Here is a 21,533-nt window from a genome sequence, read left to right as displayed (position 1 = left end):
TCAATCCTCCCTCCCCCAATACCCCCAATCTCCTAATCCACCCCGCCTCCCTCCTCAAAAGTTCCTTCCCCCTACTGAGTTTACCCCTCCGACTCCATCAATGATTTGTACTTTAAGTTGGGCAACAGTATGTCCACAATCAGAGAAATGTGAAGACACTGCTTGTTTCCTGTCCTTATTTCTAATAGCACTTTTGTGAGAACAAATTCTGTCCCTCACTTTTTGGGTTGTCATACCGACATAACCCAACCCACACGGGCACTTCAAATAGTAAACAACATAGCTAGACTCACAGGTGTAAAAATTTCTAATTTGGTATTTAGTACCCTTAGATGGATGTCTGAACTCTGATCCCTTAGTGACATGGCCACACATGTGGCATCCCAAACAAGGGAAGGTACCAACCCTCCCCTCTCTGGTCTGTTGTACATTAGTGGGATAAAATATTTTATCCCTAATAGTGGGGGCTCTCTTGAAGGAAAGGATGGGGGGATACCTGAATTCAGGAATGCGTGGAAAGGCTTCACTTAACAAATGCCAATGTTTTCTGAGAATGTTACCCACCTCTTGACTACTAGTACTGTAGGTGGATACGAAAGGGAGTCGGAATTGTCTATTGTTCTTGCGGGGTCTACATCTAGAACCTTCCTGTTGGAGGACCTGTCTGGGGTACCCTCTCTGTCTAAATTTAATTTCCATATCTAGCTTGCGTGTTTGAAGACTAGCCTCATCCGACACTATTCTATTCAACCTCATGAACTGTCCTTTAGGGATAGCATTCTTAACGTGTGGGGGGTGGAAACTATTATAGTGTAGAATTGAGTTACAATCAGTACTCTTAATAAAAAGATCAGACTATTTAAGGGGTGTGTTTTGTGATGCATGTTATGGGCATTCTCGGCTTGAAAAAGGGTTGAGACCTGAAACAGCGGGCTGTCGCCGTATGGCCCCATGATTTTATACTTTTCAGAATAAAAGAGCTTATCTTTACTGCAGTGCCAGCCTCCTTCGTGTCGTGTACTACATTGGGGACCAGGAGGTGCGGAGGTCCATTGAGGCTTGGGCACGCCTTCCATCTGAGAGAGTGCTACTCTTTTTACCACTTGGAAGTTTGGCAGAAGCGATGTCTGCAGCCTCCCCGCTCTGCTTTCCTGGTGCGACGAACGACTCCCGGGGACACGCGTGTCCCCGCCTGCTGCCCATAAGAGGAGGAGAGAGAGAGGCAGAGAAAAAGCCGGCGGCTTGAATTGTTACATTGCCGCCGGCTGAATTGCATTAAATGAACTAAGTTGTTCTACGTTTGGCCGCTGCGCTGCGGCCAGAAGATACATTAATGTCAGAGGAATCATTCCATTTTCAACATTGGCCGCAGCGCAGCGGCCACTTCGCGCATTGGCCGGCCAGAACCCGAAGTGGCCGGCCAGAACTAGAAGTGGCCAAACTTCGGGTTCTGGCCGTAACATATATACTAAATAACATCTATGCTGTAAGAATAAAGCCTGATGTGTAGCTGTGTCACTAATAGAGATGGTCAACGAGATGGAAATAATTATGCATTGATGCTGATTTATGCAAATGTATGCACTCCCTTTGCTGATGAAATCAAATAATTTGATATGTTGTTAAAATTTGGTTTGGTGACTACAAATTAAAGGGTAACTGAGACGGATGAAAAGTAAAGTTTTATACATACCTGGGGCTTCCTCCAGCCCCCTTCAGGCTAATCAGTCCCTCGCTGTCCTCCACCACCCGAATCTTCTGCTATGAGTCCTGGTAATTCAGCCAGTCAGTGCTGTCCGGCCGCATGCCGCTCCCACAGCCAGGAACATTCTGCACCTGCGCAATAGTGCTGCACAGGTGTAGTATGCTCCTGGCGGCGGAGTGTGTGCATGTGCACTACGCCCGACTGGCTCAAGTACCTGGACTCATAGCAGAAGATCCAGGTGGTGGAGGAGGACAACGAGGGACTGATTATCCTGAAGGCGGCTGGAGAAAGCCCCAGGTATGTATAAAACTTTAATTTCATCTGTCTCAGGTTTACTTTGTTACACAGTAGTACTATACTCCACGTATGCACTCCCCACAGAGCTGCAGGGAATCCACTGAGAATGCTGTGCACATTGAACACAGAGGTGTTGTCTGTTTACAATCTCCTCATTCCCCTGCAGAGTACCTGCACATCATTCTTACATGTACCCACACTTACATTGCCTAGGGCCTGATAGATGTTCATTGTTCCGGTTTGTACCTTTTACAAGTACTCTTACCAAGGACTAGTTTTAGTCTAAAGGGAATAAATATAGTAGTCTACATATCCTTCTCACTTCAGTTGTCTTGTAAAATTCCTAAGCGTTGGCAGTTAAGAGACGAATTTCATGTTACATACTTTTAATCAACAAAATTGTAATATGCAAATTAGAGGAGTCGGAGTCGAGGAGTCGGAGTCAGTGGAATCCTAAACTGAGGAGTCGGAGTCAGTGGATTTTTGGACCGACTCCACAGCCCTGATTTTGGGCACCCAGAGTCGGAGTCGTGGTTTCATAAACTGGGGAGTCGGAGTCGGGTGATTTTTGTACAAAAACCACAGCCCTGTAAAATATTAGACTAAGGAGTCGGAGTCGGGGCCATTTAGGTTACCCGGAGTCGGAGTTGGAGTCGTGGTTTCAAAAACGGAGGAGTCGGAAGATTTTTGTACCGACTCCACAGCCCTAGTGTCAACACAAGGCCCGCAGCCGGGGCCTTCTTTGCCATTTTTTGTGACCCTCAAGAGCTGCATATTTGCATCATTGAAAGCAATAAAAGAACAACAGTACACTGCCTTCCCATCCAGAGGATGACAGTGTTTCTGGCTAATAACTCACCGAACCCCTGCAAAATAAGCATGTGGCCCCCTCCTTTCATCCAAATCCCTTACCTGTGGCTGATGAAACCCCTTTCCCAACGGCACCTTCTCACCTGTAATATTTACCTGCTCCAGCGATGTGTCGTGTCGCTTCTATTTTTCCCAGCAGCTGCACACTCTATACTTCCATACACAACGTGTTCAGAGCTAGTGAAATGCAGCATAGAGCGTGCAGCTGCCAGGACGATTTGAGCAGCCGTGGAGTAGGTAAATAACAAAACTGCAACCCCCCCCCCCCCCCCCATGGCATCTTCTGTAGGGGCAATTACAATCATATGACAGGGGGCGGGAACACACCTTGGAGCAGACCATTCAGTTAAACCTGGATGGGGCATTACAATCAGTGTTGGACTGGGAGGTGGAAAAGCTGAGGAAATCCACTTGCTGGCCAAGCAGCAGTAATCAGGTGTTGCTGCTTACAGTAAGGCCCCGTTCACACTTGCGGTTTTGTCAAAACCGCACCGGATGTCCGGACCGCACCAGAGCCGGACCGGACCTGATCCGTACGGTTCCTATCCGGATCCGGTCCGGATCCGGTCCGTTTGCATCCGGTTTCCGTGCGGTGTGAACACGGTTGCGGTCCGGATCCGGTTTCTTAAGGAGATACCATCCTGTAAATACCTGGGGTCTGGGAGGTCAGCAGAAGGGTCTGGGGTCATTGTTGGAGACAGGTGGACGTGTGGAGACCATCCGTGGATACAGAGACTGCAGTTGGGACCATGGATCCAGGCATTTTTTACTCGTAAACCTGGGAATTCTCTCCTTCCTGTTGTTCGCCTCCTCGTTATCAGACATCAGACATGTTGCTGCCAAAAGGAGCTCCAGCATGAAATCGCTGCTGCCCCACTCTTTGAACGCTTGGCCCATGTGGTCCCCATCCAAAATGCATAGGAAGTGGGGTAGAACGTCCGGTTTTTGTAGCCAGTGTGTTGTGCGCTCTCCGGCTCTCATTGCTTTGTATTGGCCGGATGGTGCAGTCCGGCTCCGCTCCGGATACGGCTGCCGGAGGAGCCGGACCAAAAAATAGCGCATGTTGGAACGGACGCCGGATCCGGTCCGGATCCGGTCCGGCTCCGGTCCGGCAGAACGGACGCATGTGAACGGACGCATAGGCTTTCATTGCTATTGCCGTGCGTCCGTTCCGTCCGTTCTGCAAGCGGTCCGGCTGCGGCACGGCGATTCCGGACGGCCACCGCTAATGTGAACCGGGCCTTAAGACTTGCTGCAGGTTTCTATTGGGAGTGATAACACAGGGTTAGTCTTGCTTGGTCAGCAGGTAGATTTCCACAGCTTCTCCAGCTCCCAGTCCGACACTGCTTACAATCACATGACAGGAGGCGGGAACTCGCCTAGGAGCAGAGGCATATAGTGGTTGTTAGCTGACGGTCACTTTTCTCTGCAACTGCAGCGGAATTATGTGGCCATGTTGAATTAATAAACTGCTCAGTGTAGTTTCCATAAATATTGTATAGTTGAAGTCATATCATTACAAGTCAGCAGGTATAATTTGGATTAGCTCTCTTAATGCCTGGTACACACCATGCAATTTTTTGTCAGATCGACAGGTCGAAAAGTTCATTTCCGATCTGATGGGAAATTGCATGGTGTGTACCAGGCAGAAGAGCCTGCTGTTTTCTAACCTATACTGTACTGCGGTTGAATGGGGCATATATTCGTCATTCTCCTCCCTATAATATGAGCAGTGGCGTAGCTAAGGAGCTGTAGGCCCCGATGCAAGTTTTACAATGGGGCCCCCCAAGCACTTTATACATAGCAATTGATACGACGCACGAAAACCTGTCAATGGCAACTACAGTGTCACAGATGCAAGAAGGGGATTGGAAACAGTTTGTTAATGATTACCACTATTCAAAGTATCTATAAAAGTGATTATTCTGAGCACAGGATCAATAGAGAGCTAATACTGCAGTTGAGGGAGGGCCCTTCAGGGACCCCTCTGGCCCAAGGGCCCCGATGCAGTCGCAACCTCTGCAACCCCTATTGCTACTCCCCTGAATATAAGTGCTTTTATCTCATTTCTCATACTTTGTCCTTCAGGCTGCTTCTCTCACACACACACACATCTTATTGCCTTTCACACTGCTCTATTTTTACCTGAGCCCCCTCCACACTCTCATTTTCCTGAATCAATTCCATCAATACAGAAATCAGCTTATTCTTCTCAGTCATTCAGGCCCCCCTTCCACCTCTTCCTCATCATCGCTCTGCATTACTGCCCATCTCCTGTGCCCTTCATCTGACTGTCTGAGAGCAGGCAACTGGCACAGGCCCACAGCTCTTGTGGTCTCTTCCTTCAGGTGGTTAAATAAACCTCAGGCCATTGGCGCGTCACAGTATTCCTTCCTGCTAGGCTTGCAACATCCTTGGAGCCGCTAGGCAATGATTTCTCATGGTAGAGACTGTGGCAGAGGCTGCTGGGACTTTCAGACGCGCAATCCTGTGGCGTGTTGTTCGTCAGACGGCTGCAGCTTGTCTGTTTCCTCTTTGCTCACCGTGGCTTTCTGCCAAGGCCGAGAACTCTTCTTAATTCTTAAAGGAATGTGTAAACACGCTGCTTGCGTGGTAATGCACTGCTGATGGTGCTCTTTAAAACAGACACCTGTCTTAGAAGCTGAATACATGTCAGTTCTGTCAAGTGATTTGTTATGTGTTATGCCTTGTTGCGTGTAAAATGTACAAACATCTGATGTCAATCAGCAAATCTGTATAAAAAATATGCTTATAAGGTAAATACTTGTGCATATATAAGGGGACGTGGGTTTGAACATAGTCTGTTTTGTGACCTTTAGGCTACGTTCACAGTACAGCGTAATGACCACATTGTAATGCAGATTTCTGCACTGCAATGCACAACCTATGTGATATTCACAGTCCGGTGGCACGGTTTAATGGCGTGCGGCATCCTAACGCACGCGTGCACTAAAGCGTTTTCCTCCAATTTCATTGGCTCCTGACCATGTGATCACTTTGATTGGCTCCCAGTGATCACAGGGTCAGGAGCCAATGATATCCGCTCCTGAGCAGCTCCCAGAGCTCTGTTGTCATACCGACAGCAGAGCGAGTGGGCTTCAGCGATAGAAGAGTGGGGCAAATGTTGATATAGACTGGTCCGTGTGGCGTGGCGTGATTATATATTACCTGCTTCTGGCGGCATGATAAATCCTCTTCAGTGCAGCTTATCGACGCGTTTTGCAACCAAACACCTTGTGGTTCCAGTCTCTGCATGTCATGTGACAGGGACGTAAGCCACATGGTGATTGGCTGCATGGCAAGGCGATGAGCTGCACTGAAAAGGATTGAAGAGGACCTGTCATGCCGCCGGCAGCAAGTAATGTATAACGTTCTGCTGCTCTGCGGTATGTACAGGAGCTTGCTACCCATGATGGTGCTAAGTTCTTTGGGGAAGGATTTGGGCGCGGCTGACATATCTCTGCGGGGAAGCCCGGCTTATTGTAGTTACGCCCTTGAAATCACCACTGAAAAACACAGTAAATCTGCCAATTTTATTATTATCATAATACTATAATTCTAGTGTCAGCTTGCATAACACAATTTGCTCCAAAGCTGCAATAATCCTATAGTTCATGTTTAAAATCTTTGATAAGTGGTCATTGCTGGTTCCCTTAAAATATTTGTTCTGCTGTCAGTTAAAGTAGATCAAAACTAAGTCAAAAACGAAGTCAAAACCTTTTTCTTTTCAGTATAGAACTTTTTAGGGTAGAACATTTGTCAGAGGTTTTATTGTTGCCAGTGGCCATTTTATGTGCTGGACTAAAATGAATGATTTTTAAGAGGGTTCACACGAGGATAATTTGTTTAGACAGTTGGCCTCTTGGCTTCATGGGTGTTAGGATCATGGCATCTCTATACCATGAGTGTTGGTAACCCCTAATGACTAATAAATGTGCTATGCTGGGAACATCCAGAACTGAACTTCCTGTTTTCTCACACTGAAATACATTTTTTTGCACGTATTGCGGTGAAAAATGAACCAAGAGCTGGAGAAAGTTTTGGCTGGATTTCTACTGAGAGGAAGTGGCTGTCATACTCTGAAGAAAGTGGCTATCATACTCTGGAGGAAGTGGCTATCATACTCTGAAGGAAGTGGTCATCATACTCTGAAGCAAGTGGCTATCATACTCTGAAGGAAGAGGCTAGGAAGTGGCCATCATACTCTGAAGGAAGTAGAGATGGGAAGTTCGGATCTTTTCAATGATTCGGATGATTCGAATCGGATCATTGAAAAGATCCGGATCTTTGATCCGAATCTCGGATCATTTTACTAGGGAAGCATTCGGGAGTGAAATGACTAGCAGGACAGGACTTTTCCTGCCGTGGACAGAGAAGGGGAGGGGGGTGGACACACAGAGAAGAGGAGATGGTGGATAGAGAAGGGCAGGAAGTGAACAGAGAAGGGAGGAGGGACGAATAGAGCAGAGAGCAGAAATGTTTGTTTGCACACAATACCCACATGCTGCAATCATATGCTTTACATATATTTCACCTATATGCTCATCTGTGTACTTTGAATGCAAACGTCGCACAGTGAAAGAAAGCATTCCCCAAAGCATTCCCAGAAGTGAAGTGCAGCTGTTTAGAGCAGTGCAGGAGGATCATATTGCACAGCAATTACAGTGCCTGCCCTTCTAGCCCAGCACGCTGCCTGCAGAAGTTACTGAGCTGTGCTTCTGAGCCAAAAGTTTCCAATGTGTTAACTATGCAGCACTACGAACAGACATTATAGCCAGTATGTGTGCTCTACACATATCTGGCAGTGGCACCGATGTCTCCTCTCTCTCATCTACCTGTCCCTGCAAGGCTGGCTCCCCTCCAACAGAGCGATGCATCTCTGCTCTGCTTCCAAGACCCCCGCTGCCCGCTGAGAGGGGGCGTGCCGCTCCTGTCCCCGCCCCCTTTGCGATCCGAATCACTCATTTTGATGATTCTGACGATTTGACTCACAAAAGAGATTCGGATTAATCGTTCATGATCCGGACAACACTAGAAGGAAGTGGCTATCATACTCTGAAGGAAGTGGTCATCATACTGTGAAACAAGTGGCTATCACACTCTGAAGGAAGAGGCTATTATACCCTGAAGGAAGTGGCCATCATACTCTGAAACAAGCTAAATAAGAGCTCCAGGCAAAATATACCACATGTCCCATGGAAAAAAAGAGTTGGGCTCATCTAACTCCTGTCAGGAATGAGAGCAAACTCCCCCCTCCCCCCCCCCCCCCCCCCCACACACACACACACATTTGTGGCTTCCTCTGTTCCTGGTACATCCTCCTGGGGCATATGTATGCATGCTAGGGAATGCCATGGCTGTCAGGGCGCTTCTGCCAACCCTATGCTCCAGCGCCCTATGTACCAAGAATGCTTTAAGCCGCAGGACTGAATTACGTTCATCTTAAAGCTGATACATCGGATGCTTGGGTTGTAAGGCTGGTTAGCCAGAACAGCCAGATGCCTTTCAGCAGTGAGAATACCAGCAGAGGAATAATGCAGACAGATCAGCAGAGATGATTGAGCCTGCTGCTGTGTGTGGTTTTGCTATGCATTGCTGTACAATATCGCGGCTCTGTACTCCCATTCCCATCAACCTAGAAATTGACTGAACATCAGTGAACATTTTCAGGAATACTAGTGGATTACAGAGTGATTAGATTTAAAGAGGAACTGTAACCGAGGATTGAACATCATCCCAATCAGTATCTGACACCCCCTTTCCCACGAGAAATCTTTACCTTTTCTCAAATAGATCATCATCTCAAATAGATCAGTATGCTGATAATGTGGTGAAACCCCTCCCACAGTGTGATGTCAGGACCTAGGTACTGACACACACTGTGGGAGCCTTTTTGCATTGTGGGAAATAACAGATGTTTCCAACTGCCAAGAAAAGCAGTATCTCCTTCCACAGACATCACTTGCCAGCAAATGTCACCATGTGATACAGATCAGAATGTAAATCAGGGAGAGGAAAGATTTTATAATGGGCAATCACTGACTAAATCATTTGTAAAGAATTATTGTAAAAATTAAGCATTTTTGTATTACGTTATTTTCACTACAGTTCCTCTTTAAAGTGAACCTCCGGACTAAAAATCTACTCAGCAGAACTGAAAAGGCTTGGGGCTTGATTCACAAAACGGTGCTAACTGTTAGCACGCCTGTGAAAACCCCCTTTGCACGTCTAAACGAGCTTTTCGTGCGCAAAACTTTACACGCGCACTGCGCAGGGCGCTCCGCGCGAAGTGCCCATTAAAACCTATGGGACTTAGCGCGCGCATAGGACAAAGTTTTTCGCGCGGTACTTAGCGCGCGATCTGATTGAGAGAACCGGTGCTAACCTACTTAGCACCCTGGTTAGCGCGCCTAAAGACTTTAGACGTGCTACCGTCTTTCCCCTAAAGTAAGGCCTACCCCGAAAATAAGGCCTAGCTGGGGGCGGGGCGCTGTGTGTATGGGGAGGTGCGTGGTCTCTTACCGCACCTCCCTTGTGGCTGCGTCCCCCTCCGTTCCTGGTAATTCCTCCGGTGGCGGCGGCATAGTAATCCATCTGTGAGGGCGCCCTGTGACCCTCACGCAGTACGCTAGGCCGGCTCTGCGCTGGCGCCCTCTTCCTGTCATCATGTGCGCCCGGCAGATGCGTCCCAGGCGCACATTGATTAATCAGTGTGCGCCTGGGACGCATCTGCCGGGCGCACATGATGACAGGAAGAGAGCGCCAGCGCAGAGCCGGCCTAGCGTACTGCGTGAGGGTCACAGGGCGCCCTCACAGATGGATTACTATGCCGCCGCCACCGGAGGAATTACCAGGAACGGAGGGGGACGCAGCCACAAGGGAGGTGCGGTAAGAGACCACGCACCTGCCCATACACACAGCGTCTAGCCCCTCCCACCCCCGAAAATAAGCCCTAGCAGACATTTCCTCCCCAAAAAGAATATAAGACAGTGTCTTATATTCGGGGAAAGACGGTAAGTAGGTTAGCACCGCATAGTGAATCAAGCCCTTGGTGTTTCTTTAACAGTTTCACAGCATCAGAACTTTGTTTTTCTTACCAAAGCATCATTTTTAGCTGTATTTTTATCTAAGCTCTACCCATCAAAGAAAAAAGCCCGGGCTTTTTTTCCCTGATGCTGTGCAGAGCATGATGGGATTTCCTATGTTGTTATTCACGTTGCCTAGCAACTAGGAGAGGTGATCAGGACACAGGACAGTTGGAACTGTGTCTCATGCTCCCTGTCACCTCCTTTCAACCAAAAAGATGGCTGCCCTCATGAAATCAAACATTTGCCTGTTCTTTTAAAACAGTGTGGGTAAGAGATTATATTACCTATCTATTTTAACATAACTAATGTAACTTAATGACAGTATGTTTGTTTAGGCTGAAGTTCCTCTTTAAGTATTTGAACCTGTTATTGATCAGTGTGTATGTGGGGTCCCCTCAGGATGCATAGTGTGAGTGAGAAGGGGACAGTGTAGGTGGCCTAGTATGTGCTGTCATATCCTGTGTGACCAATATGCCCCTTCTGTCCTGTGTTTTAGGCAGTTATTACAAGCTGCTGAGGAGAAGCACAGCCTGATAACACCCAGCAAGGCTACCAGCAAAGAGGATCAGGATGTCATTGTCAAAGGTAAGTAAATGATCCACGGAGTGTTTTATGGTTATGTGCCTAAGTACATACATTATATATATTAAAGCAGAACAAACGGCTCTACAGACTCAGCTTCTATAATAGCCATGTGCAGATGTTGCTGCCTTATCTCAGTCATTTATGCCAATCCCGGGAATTATTACAAATGGAGCTCTGCTTCTCTCGCTGCCTGCAAAGCAGATAAACAGTACTTTTTTTCAGAGAAGAAAATATAGAAATACTTAATTTTACTTTCCAAAGCTTGCAGTTCCAAGCAAGCTTTCTCATTGGTGGATGCAGGGCAACTGTGTGATCAGCACCTTATCATCAGCCACTGTGCCTTCTGCTGCCACTCACCCTATCTAAAAATTCTGGAGGCGTTAGGCATTAGGGATGGTCAATGCGTTAAAAGGACGCTGAGCAGAGCTAAAAAAAAAAAGGATATCTGGACTTACCTGGGGCTTCCTCCAGCTCCTCGTAGCCCGCGAGGCCCCCCTGAATCCTCTGGGTCCCAACCATGGTCCCGCCGGTGGCTCTGTTAACCCACCGACTTCGGCTGAAGTGGCACATGCGCAGCCCTTCCGCGCACCCGGCGTCATCACGCTGGTCGCCGTAAACATCCTGCATATGCACGGTTCTTGATAGACTGAACCACTCATGTGCAGGATGCTTACGGCAAAGGGTACGTGATCGCGTCGGTTGCGGAGACGAGCCGTGCATGAACCCTGACTTACGAACACCCGACTTACAAACGACCCGCTCATACAAACGGCGTCAAATTTGATTCTGCAGGAACAAATAAAAACCTTTTTTTTCTTTTCAAGCTTATGAGCAAATTAATTTTAAAAAATTCAGAGAAAAATGCTTTTTAAAGGGAATCTTAACTGAGTACAAAAAAAAAAGTTTCACTTACCCCGCCGTGGTTCAGTTTCGTTTTCAGCGATCAGTAGTCGAGCAGTGTGCCTGGGCGGCACTGGCTGTGCGCATCCTTTTTTTTTTTTTTTTAACTTCTTTTTATTAACATAAAATAATAATACAATCCAACATGACTTGTACAGGTCAGGAGTATCCAATCATATTTGCATTTGAATGTTGATCATATGCGTCGCAGTTACAGACAGTCATGAAGATATATTACACAGGAGAACATGGCTGTGCGCATCCTTGATCACGCTCCCGCCCCTGTAGCCATCTTGCGCCTGCGCAGTACGCATATGTATGTAGTAATACGTGTACGTATGTATGTAGTATACATACTCCCACAGGGCTGCGAGCCCGATCGAGAGCTTGCACGACCATAGCCACACAGGAGCAATACTAAAAACGAAACTGAGTCATGGCGGGGGAGCGGATGGCCGGTGAGTCACAGGCCGGGGCTTGGGGAAGCTCCAGGTAAGTTAAACTTTTTTTTTTATACTCAGTTAAGGTTCCCTTAAACTGGTAAAATTCAATTTTGCTGCAGTACACTGAGGGCACAGGAGGACAGAGGTGACACAGTGGGGGACACTGAAGGCACCAGGGAACAGAGGTGACACTGGAGGGGTGAGCATAGAGGAGGTAAAGGGGACAGAGATGGCACAGTGTTTTGGACATATTCAGATTAAGAAGAAATCTACAGTCTATTTTGTTCGTTAACCAGGAACTACCTGTACATTACAGAACACCTTGCAGAAATACAATTTTTTTCTTGTATTAATGTAATTCCCTTATAAAATAGGTAAAAATCAAAGTTGTAATTTTAAAAATAATCCAACAAAATAAAAAAAAACACACACTTTAGAAAAAATGACAGAACTGCCTTATTTGTAGTCTGAGTGAGTTTTGTTGCCTCACAGATTTGTGTTTTATCTCCTGAATGAGAGGAGAAAATGTTGCCACAGAAACGTGTCTGTGTGTTGTCACTACATGAAGCCCATCTTTGTTTTCCCTTATTTGCCTCAGGCTGGCTGCAGCGCGAGGTGAGCGGAGAGGCAAAACGACCCTGGTCCAAGCTGAAGAAATACTGGTTCGTCTTGACTCCAGACTCCCTGGATTGTTACAGTAGCAATGAGAAACCCAACAAGCGGATTGGAAGTCTGGTGTTTACAAGCCTGTGCTCAGTCATGTGGCCATCCAAGAACACCTACAAGGAAACAGGTGAGGAGGGGCCTGAAGCTCTCTGAGCTATCATGGAAACCTTCAATTACTTAAAAGCAAGAAGTTTTGAATCAGGATGATACCATTTATTGGTAATTTGAGGCCAGGTGCTCACTTAGCAGAAACGCAAGCGACGCCAAAAACGCTGCGTTTTTGCCACTAATGGAAGTCTATGGGCCGCAGGAAAAACGCATATGCGTTTTCTACGCATGCGTTTTCTAAAACGCTAGAGGTGAATGGGGGGGGCGTCTGGGTGATGGGTGATCTTATTCACCTTGGATAAGACATCACATACCACAAACTCCATGTGAGCCAATCACAGCAATCAAAATAGGGAAAGCAGGGCTCTAGTCTTAAAGGGGCCAGAGCCATCCGGTTCAGAAAGGGGTTAATCATCTGAAAGCATTGACTAAGCACCCTGTGACTGCCTCTCTGATTTCTCTGGTAATATGATTATAGACGTGCAGCAACAGGATGGAATGCATGCAGCTAACACGACCACCACACTAATCCGCGGTGTGCTTGTCTGCAGGGTACTGGAATATAACAGTGTATGGGAGGAAGCATTGCTACCGGCTGTATACAGAACACCTGAATGAGGCAGTGCATTGGGTGTGTGCCATCCAGAAAGTCATCGACAGTAAAGACCCACTGGAAACGCCCACACAGCTGCTCATTAAAGACATTGAAGTAAGTGAAACAAAGGACAATTATCTGCTTTCTTTATTTTATTAACATTATTATTGTTTTAAATACACTTTCTAGTTTCATATAATTAAAAGGAATAATGAAGGCATTTCAGCTTGTTAAAGACCCGGTTCAGACTTGTTTTCATAATTGATATTGTGCTGTCTTTCATAATTTCAATTAACACAGTTCTGTGCATTGCACATGAACTGTGTTTGCATGATTATATTTTTTTTTACCTGTCTGGTTCAGTTTGAAAAGCTGTCTCCCCCTGACAAAGATTGATACTGCTTGGCTGACTGTCAGCATCCAAACTCTGCCCCCTATCCCCAGCATCATCCATGTGAAATAGTCACAGAGGAGCTGGGAGGGGTTAAAAGCCTTTCCATGTGATCACACAGCTGACCACCTGACCTCACCCACCTCCTCCCTTTCCTGATGAAAGATTAACTCTTTATGGCCAGCGCTGCAGCTCTGTTTTTTTTCCTGTCCTGTTCTTCCTGTCCAGCTCCTCCCTGATTGGCGTATCATAAACCATTTAACCATTTCACACAGTTTATAAAGTCTTTATGAAAGGCTTAAATAAAAAAGCACTGAGAAATGATTTCTTATTGAGGGAGAGGTACACATGGCTTTTATAAAAACACTGAGGGTGTGGGAAAGGCTGAAAACTTCATTACATATCAAAATAGGAGGAACTAGACAGGAATATTAAGCTTTCTGAAACTTCAGTGCTGACCACAAAGAGTTTATCTTTCAGCAGTGGATGGAGCAGCTGGGTTGGGTTTTGGGGTGGCTCTGAGGTAGAAGTGAATGATGTTTACTAGCAGGGGAAGTGCTCATTGCAGCTTCCTGTTTTCTGATGGCATCTCTGGGTAATAAAAATGGATACCAGAGAGGGTGGACCAGACTTAAAGTGAACCAGAGACGAAGCACCCCCATGTATTTTACCATATATATCAGTGGGAACATTAGAGAAAACACCTACCCTGCTTTCTGTTTCATTCTTCACTGTTCAGCTTGCTTATTAACAGCCCTGATAAAATCCCAGACTGAGCATTCAGTCTGGCTTTGCTCAGGAATCATTATAGCTGAATCTGTGTCCTCTGGTGTCTTTTTAAGCCCAAGCCTGCCTCTTCTGGCTTTGCTCAGGAGTCATTATAGCAAAGCCAGACTGAATGCTCAGTCTGGGATTTTATCAGGGCTGATAAAAAGCAAGCAGAACAGTGAAGGCTGAAACAGAGAGCAGGATAAGTATTTTCTCTAATGTTCCCACTGATACATATGGTAAAATACATGAGGGTGCTTCGTCTCTGGTTCACTTTAAATAGCATGTCTTGATTTTATTTTTTTTTGCTTGTGTCTCCACGCCTATCATCTCTTGCTAGGCTCAGATGCAATTTGCTTTTGGGATTTTTCTGTAGTTTAAAATCAGACGGCAGGTGTGCTTTTTCGCATGCAACGTGCGATTTTGAAACGATGCAAGGCATATAGAAATGCAGAAAAATTGCAGAATTTTATGTTAATTAGATGCAGGCGCCATATAAATACTAAATAATAAAAATAATAACAACTTCATTTATATTCATGAAAACATCGCAAAATTAATATCTATCTATTCCATTAATCATCTATTGGTCCAGCATAGTAAACAGCTCATATTATATTAATAATAAGAGGCAAAATTAATATTGGCATGCATACACAAACAAAAATCGCAAAACTGCACAAAAACTCAACCTGAAAAATCGAAATTCATGCATATGGGATATAGCATGTAGGACACGTCATGACAAATGTGAAAGGCCCTTACTGTAATCAGGTCTTCATTGGATACTATTCTGCCAATCAACAATCCTATTAGAATCCAAATTCTATAACTAGTGTGCCATAAAAGTGCACTTATTTTACTGTTCCCATATCATGCTAAATTGTAACTGGAATCTGCTTTTCATCAACGAGATATTGATTTTAACATGTATTTACATAGCTCTGACAAATTTTACGATAAATGTCCAATTCACACCACCAACTGTCCCTCAAAGGAATTCTCAACCTAATATCCCTACACAGCCTAGGACAAATATTTGGGATTGGCTTAGGAAGTGTATTGTGAAGAAACACTGAAAAAAAAGAGAGAGCATAAGAACTCTTGTGCTTTTGATGGAATTTAAACTATAGTGCTGTGAGGTAAGTGTGCTGACATGTAGCTGCTGCCCTAACTCTGAGCAGGTTTTGATAGTTGGTAGCATAGTGACCATAATGTGGTCTTTAAAGGCAACTGAGCAACAACGCAAACATTTTTTTTAGAATGAATCTCCCCATAAGAGAGGTTCTTAAAGAGACTCCGTAACAAAAATTGCATCCTGTTTTTTATCATCCTACAAGTTTCAAAAGCTATTCTAATGTGTTCTGGCTTACTGCAGCACGTTCTACTATCACCATCTCTGTAATAAATCACCTTATCTATCTCTTGTCAGACTTGTCGGCCTGTGTCTGGAAGGCTGCCAAGTTCTTCAGTGTTGTGGTTCTGTGATGCATCTCCCCCTCCTGGCCCCTCTCTGCACACTGCCTGTGTATTATTTAGATTAGGGCAGCTTCTCTCTTATCTTTTACAAGCTGGATAAATCCTCCTCTGAGCTGGCTGGGCTTTCACATACTGAGGAATTACATACAGACAGAGCTGTCTGCACTCTGCAGGAAGAAACAGCCTGACACTTCAGTGGAAGATAGCTGCAGGGGGAAAGAAACACACAAATGATCTCTTGAGATTCAAAAGGAAGGCTGTATACAGCCTGCTTGTGTATGGATGTATTTTCTATGTGTGGACATACTGTACATCAACCTACTTCCTGTTTTGGTGGCCATTTTGTTTGTTTATAAACAAACTTTTTAAAACTGTTTTTAACCACTTTTAATGCGGCGAGGAGCGGCGAAATTGTGTCAGAGGGTAATAGGAGATGTCCCCTAACGCACTGGTATGTTTACTTTTGTGCGATTTTAACAATACAGATTCTCGTTAACTGAGCATGCCGTTGGGGGGGGGAGCATCATTACTTACCTACATGGTGCTGCTTCTTAGGCATGTTTTACACCTGGCATGTGTGTTAGCGGTGCGATGCTCGCATTGCAACGCTCAAAACGCCATTCATGACCCTGTGGCACCGACAGAGCCATATGCATAGTGCTGCACGCCCATCGCCGCAGGATGTACTCCCTGCTGGACAGTAAGTACGTCACTGGGGTACCCGGGTTTCCCCGCTGCGCCACCGCCAACGTATTTAACTTTCCCGGCATCGCCCATTATTTGTCATTACTTCTGCTGCCTTTGTGTCGCCACGGTAACGTGCTGTTGACTTTGCGGGGGCTTGGTGGCCAAACGGGCACTTCCAGCGCAACGCAATGCGATAAGTGTGCTAGGCATCATTCACTTGCATTGCCGTTACGTCACCCTGAGGTAAAACAGGGTAATGCAACGCAAGGCAACTGTAAAAGGGGCAAACATCTTTATCTTTTGCATCATGTGAATTTTAATAGAGGATTTTTCACAGATGATGCAAAAAGATAAAGATGTTTGTACTTCTGTTTTTCAGAAAGTACTTTTGAGTCTCTAATATATTATTGATTGGCATTCTTAGTTCTGTATACAAAATGGATTCTGCTTGCTGCACCTCATGCTTGCAAAGAGAACACTATAAAAATAGATGCTGAAGACCTGAATTTGGATAACACTTGAAGAGATGCTATCAGAAAACAGATGCTTCCTAAGTCAGTTCTTCCACAGATGGTACACAAAGCCAATCTCCTCTGTAATATGCCTGAAAATTTTCCTCATAAAGCTTTTGTAGCTGAAAATATGCTTTAATCTCAGTTATTGTATGATATAAAACCTCTGGTGAAACAGGATGTTCACAACAGTCTGCAGCTAATTTGCTGTTTTGCAAGCAGGAAGTTACATGGTCCCCACATATGTTCTGCACAATGTGCAATCTGAGGCCATGACAGGACTGTGTCGGCCATATGAGGAAGAGAGTTTCCCTTCTTTTTACATCTTCTGCTTTTGTGTTGTCTGTTTAGGAGAATCAGTGCAACCAGGAAATTGTGGACGAAATCTACAAACGGAATCCCATTCTGTGCCATACGAAGAGCCCCCTATATGCGCCCCTTCTTCCGTTTCCATGTGGATCTGAGGATCATTCCCGTGAGTGTCTGTCAGATTATGATTGGTGCATCGCTGCCTCATCCATCATTGAGAGATGATTTACTCCCATCCATGCATTATTTATGGAATTGATTTACTGACAAATCCCACAGTGCTTTACAGAAAGTCTAGAACTATTTATACCGTTCCCTGCCTCAAAGGAGCTAACAATCTAATGTGCGTGCCACATGTCTGTAGGCACATACAGACTGGGAACGATTGAAGTGGAAGCTTATTGGCCTGACAGTTTTTTCTGGGTTGCCTTGGGGAAGGGGGGGGGGGGGGAGTCTCAAGTATTCACAGAAAGTATATATACACTTTAGGTAGCATGCCTAGTTTTGACAGAGCCCAGGAACCCAGCGCTGCAATATAACATTCTCACACGTTTTAAAAGTCCAAATGTGGGCTCATGTACTGTATAGTGCACATGCTAACACCTACTTCCTTCTTTGATGTAATCTAAAAAGTGACTGTGATTACAATTATTCTGCAGGATTTGATCATGCCTTGCCACGCCCTCAAAGCAACTCCTCTCCCCCAGAGCCCTCCATGCTACTCCTCCAGAGCCCTCTACACAGCTCCTCTCCTCCCAGAGCCCTCAATGCAACTCCTCTCCTCCAGAGCCCTTCATGCATCTCCTCTCCTACAGATCCCTCCATGCAACTCCTCTCCTCCAGAGCCCTCCATGCTACTCCTCCAGAGACCTCCATGCAACTCCTCCCCTTCAGAGCCCTCCATGCTACTCCTCCAGAGACCTCCATGCAACTCCTCTCCTCCAGATCCCTCCATGCAACTCCTCTCCTCCAGAGCCCTCCATGCTTCTCCTCCAGAGACCTCCATGCTACTCCCCCAGAGCCCTCAATGCAACTCCTCTCCTCCAGAGCCCTTCATGCATCTCCTCTTCTCCAGATCCCTCCATGCAACTCCTCTCTTCCAGAGCCCTCCATGCTTCTCCTCCAGAGACCTCCATGCAACTCCTCTCCTTCAGAGCCCTCCATGCTACTCCTCCAGAGACCTCCATGCAACTCCTCTCCTCCAGATCCCTCCATGCAGCTCCTCTCCTCCAGAGCCTCTATGCAGCTCCTCTCCTCCAGACCCCTCTATGCAGCTCATCTCCTTCAAAGTCCACCATGCAACTCCTCCTCCAGAGCCCTCCATGCTACTACTCCACAGCCCTATATGCAACTCCTCTTCTCCAGATCCCTCCATGCAACTCCTCTCCTCCAGATCCCTCCATGCATCTCCTCTCCTCCAGATCCCTCTATGCAGCTCATCTCCTTCAGAGTCCACCATGCAACTCCTCCTCCAGAGCCCTCCATGCTACTACTCCACAGCCCTATATGCAACTCCTCTTCTCCAGATCCCTCCATGCAACTCCTCTCCTCCAGATCCCTCCATGCAACTCCTCTCCTCCAGATCCCTCTATGCAGCTCATCTCCTTTAGAGTCCACCATGCAACTCCTCCTCCAGAGCCCTCCATGCTACTACTCCACAGCCCTATATGCAACTCCTCTTCTCCAGATCCCTCCATGCAACTCCTCTCCTCCAGATCCCCCCATGCAACTCCTCTCCTCCAGATCCCTCTATGCAGCTCATCTCCTTCAGAGTCCACCATGCAACTCCTCCTCCAGAGCCCTCCATGCTACTACTCCACAGCCCTATATGCAACTCATCTCCTCCAGATCCCTCCATGCAACTCCTCTCCTCCAGATCCCTCCATGCAACTCCTCTCCTCCAGATCCCTCCATGCAACTCCTCTCCTGCAGATCCCTCTATGCAACTCCTCTCCTCCAGAGCCCTCCATGCTACTCCTCCAGAGCCCTCCATGCTACTCCTCCAGAGCCCTCCATGCAACTCCTCTCCTTCAGAGCCCTCCATGCTACTCCTTCAGAGACCTCCATGCGACTCCTCTCCTCCAGATCCCTCCATGCAACTCCTCTCCTCCTGAGCCCTCCTTGCTACTCCTCTCCTCCAGAGCCCTCCATGCTACTCCTCCAGAGCCCTCCATGCTACTCCTCCAGAGACCTCCATGCAACTCCTCTCCTTCAGAGCCCTCCATGCTACTCCTCCAGAGCCCTCCATGCTAGTCCTCCAGAGACCTCCATGCTACTCCTCCAGAGACCTCCATGCAACTCCTCTCCTTCAGAGCCCTCCATGCTACCCCTTCAGAGACCTCCATGCGACTCCTCTCCTCCAGATCCCTCCATGCAACTCCTCTCCTCCTGAGCCCTCCTTGCTACTCCTCCAGAGCCCTCCATGCTACTCCTTCAGAGACCTCCATGCAACTCCTCTTCTCCAGAGCCTCTATGCAGCTCCTCTCCTCCAGACCCCTCTATGCAGCTCCTCTCCTTCAGAGCCCTCCATACAACTCCTCTCCTCCAGAGCCCTCCATGCTACTACTCCACAGCCCTATGTGCAACTCCTCTCCTCCAGATCCCTCCATGCAACTCCTCTCCTCCAGAGCCCTCAATGCTACTATTCTCCTCCAGAGTCCTTCATGAAACTCCACTCCTCCAGAGCCTCTATGCAGCTCCTCTCCTTCAGAGCCCTCCATACAACTCCTCTCTTCCAGAGTCCTCCATGTTACTCCTCCAGAGACCTCCCTGCAACTCCTCTCCTTCAGAGCCCTCCATGCTACTCCTCCATCAGTTCTAACTGAGAGCAACTGATTAAGTGTAAACGGGACCTAAGACACCAACCAGCTTCCCTACTCCCTTGCACACTATTCATTGTGGCAGTTAGACTTAGCAAACTGCTGTTCAGGAAATGCTTTTGAAAACAAAGAAAACCCAGGGGAATCCCCCATGAGTAGATGGACTAGTCCAAAACCTGTCAGTTTTCTCATATTTTAACTGCTTACTTTTTTTTCCCGCTGTAGTGGTCCTTTAATTGTACCTGACAAGAAGTATTTTTCACTGGATAAAAAGACAGTTATAAAATCTGACATGTTATCATTCTTTCCAACTGTAGGGATTAGATTGGGAGCTCCTCTGAGTAATTTGGTCACATGACTATGGCCTGAGTAAAATTACTGTGGAAAATGTCAGCGGTATATAAATACACAATAATACTGTATCCAAAATGTTCAAATTTTCTATTCCACTTTGATGGCTGTTTATACAGCAGAGCCCGCTTGTCTGGTGGTCTGCGTGTTTATTAGTCGCTTGTGAGCCGTACCTCATGCAGTCATGTGAGGAAATGCTCATGTCCCACTCTTTTGAGCGGGAAATGTGGGAAAGTGAGAGGCAAGGGTGGGTTTGTCACCCCCTGTAACTTAGTCACTCTAGAAGCCAACCTTTGTGGCCTTTCCTCAAGCATTGCTCTGACTGGAGGAGTCTCGGCGTGAACAAAGAGTTTATTTTGCTGCTTTTGTCTGTTTAAAGGAAGATGAATGAGTGAGTGAAAATGACAGTTAGAGTTAACTGGCGATGTTATATAAGCCCAGACTGAAGTGTGTCTTGTGCAATGGCCGCTTACTGGTAATCTCTCAGTGTATCGTCTGCAGCGGGTCATTTTCCACAAGTCTAGCTGGTCCCTAGGGGATTCCCACTCCACCAAAGAAAGGCAGCATTGTCTCCCACAGGGACCCCAGACGCCACAGAGGTTGGAAATGGCTTATTCACTCTTCTGTCCTTTGATCCCTTGTTCTTATTCCCATCCTTGAGGCTGGCAGAAAAACAGCAGTCCTCCCACATTAAATATTAAACTCGCTGCGTTTCTCCTTTATGTTGATCTACAGGAGCTATAAATAACCTGGCTGAGGCCACTTAGAATCTTTATTTATACCCTTTCTTCTGTAGAATGAATCAGTGACTGCGCCACCAGTTCTGAAGACTGATAACGGTCTAAATATATGCTGGCCAGTTTTAGGATATTCCTTTGTCCAGATGTCACAGACCCTTCTTTTTACTCCAGCTTGACGCTTTTTCAGAATCATTTGTAA

At 46.5% G+C, this 21,533-nt stretch overlaps 1 protein-coding gene across 2 annotated transcripts in view; it reads left to right on the top strand.

The window, feature by feature from the left end:
- PLEKHH3 (pleckstrin homology, MyTH4 and FERM domain containing H3) overlaps positions 1–21,533 on the top strand; it is a 128,522-nt gene that overhangs the window by 75,163 nt on the left and 31,826 nt on the right. For both annotated transcript variants that reach the window (XM_068261841.1, XM_068261840.1), the window contains exons 3-6: positions 10,478–10,566; positions 12,508–12,702; positions 13,235–13,392; positions 17,467–17,590. In XM_068261841.1, the coding sequence (XP_068117942.1) occupies positions 10,478–10,566; positions 12,508–12,702; positions 13,235–13,392; positions 17,467–17,590 (566 nt within the window). The remainder of the gene's footprint in view (positions 1–10,477; positions 10,567–12,507; positions 12,703–13,234; positions 13,393–17,466; positions 17,591–21,533) is intronic.

Source organism: Hyperolius riggenbachi, chromosome 12 (genome assembly GCF_040937935.1).
Source record: "Hyperolius riggenbachi isolate aHypRig1 chromosome 12, aHypRig1.pri, whole genome shotgun sequence".
NCBI lineage: Eukaryota > Metazoa > Chordata > Amphibia > Anura > Hyperoliidae > Hyperolius > Hyperolius riggenbachi.
The sequence above is the reverse complement of the archived record's forward strand: the minus strand, read 5'-3'. Positions and strand labels throughout refer to the sequence as shown.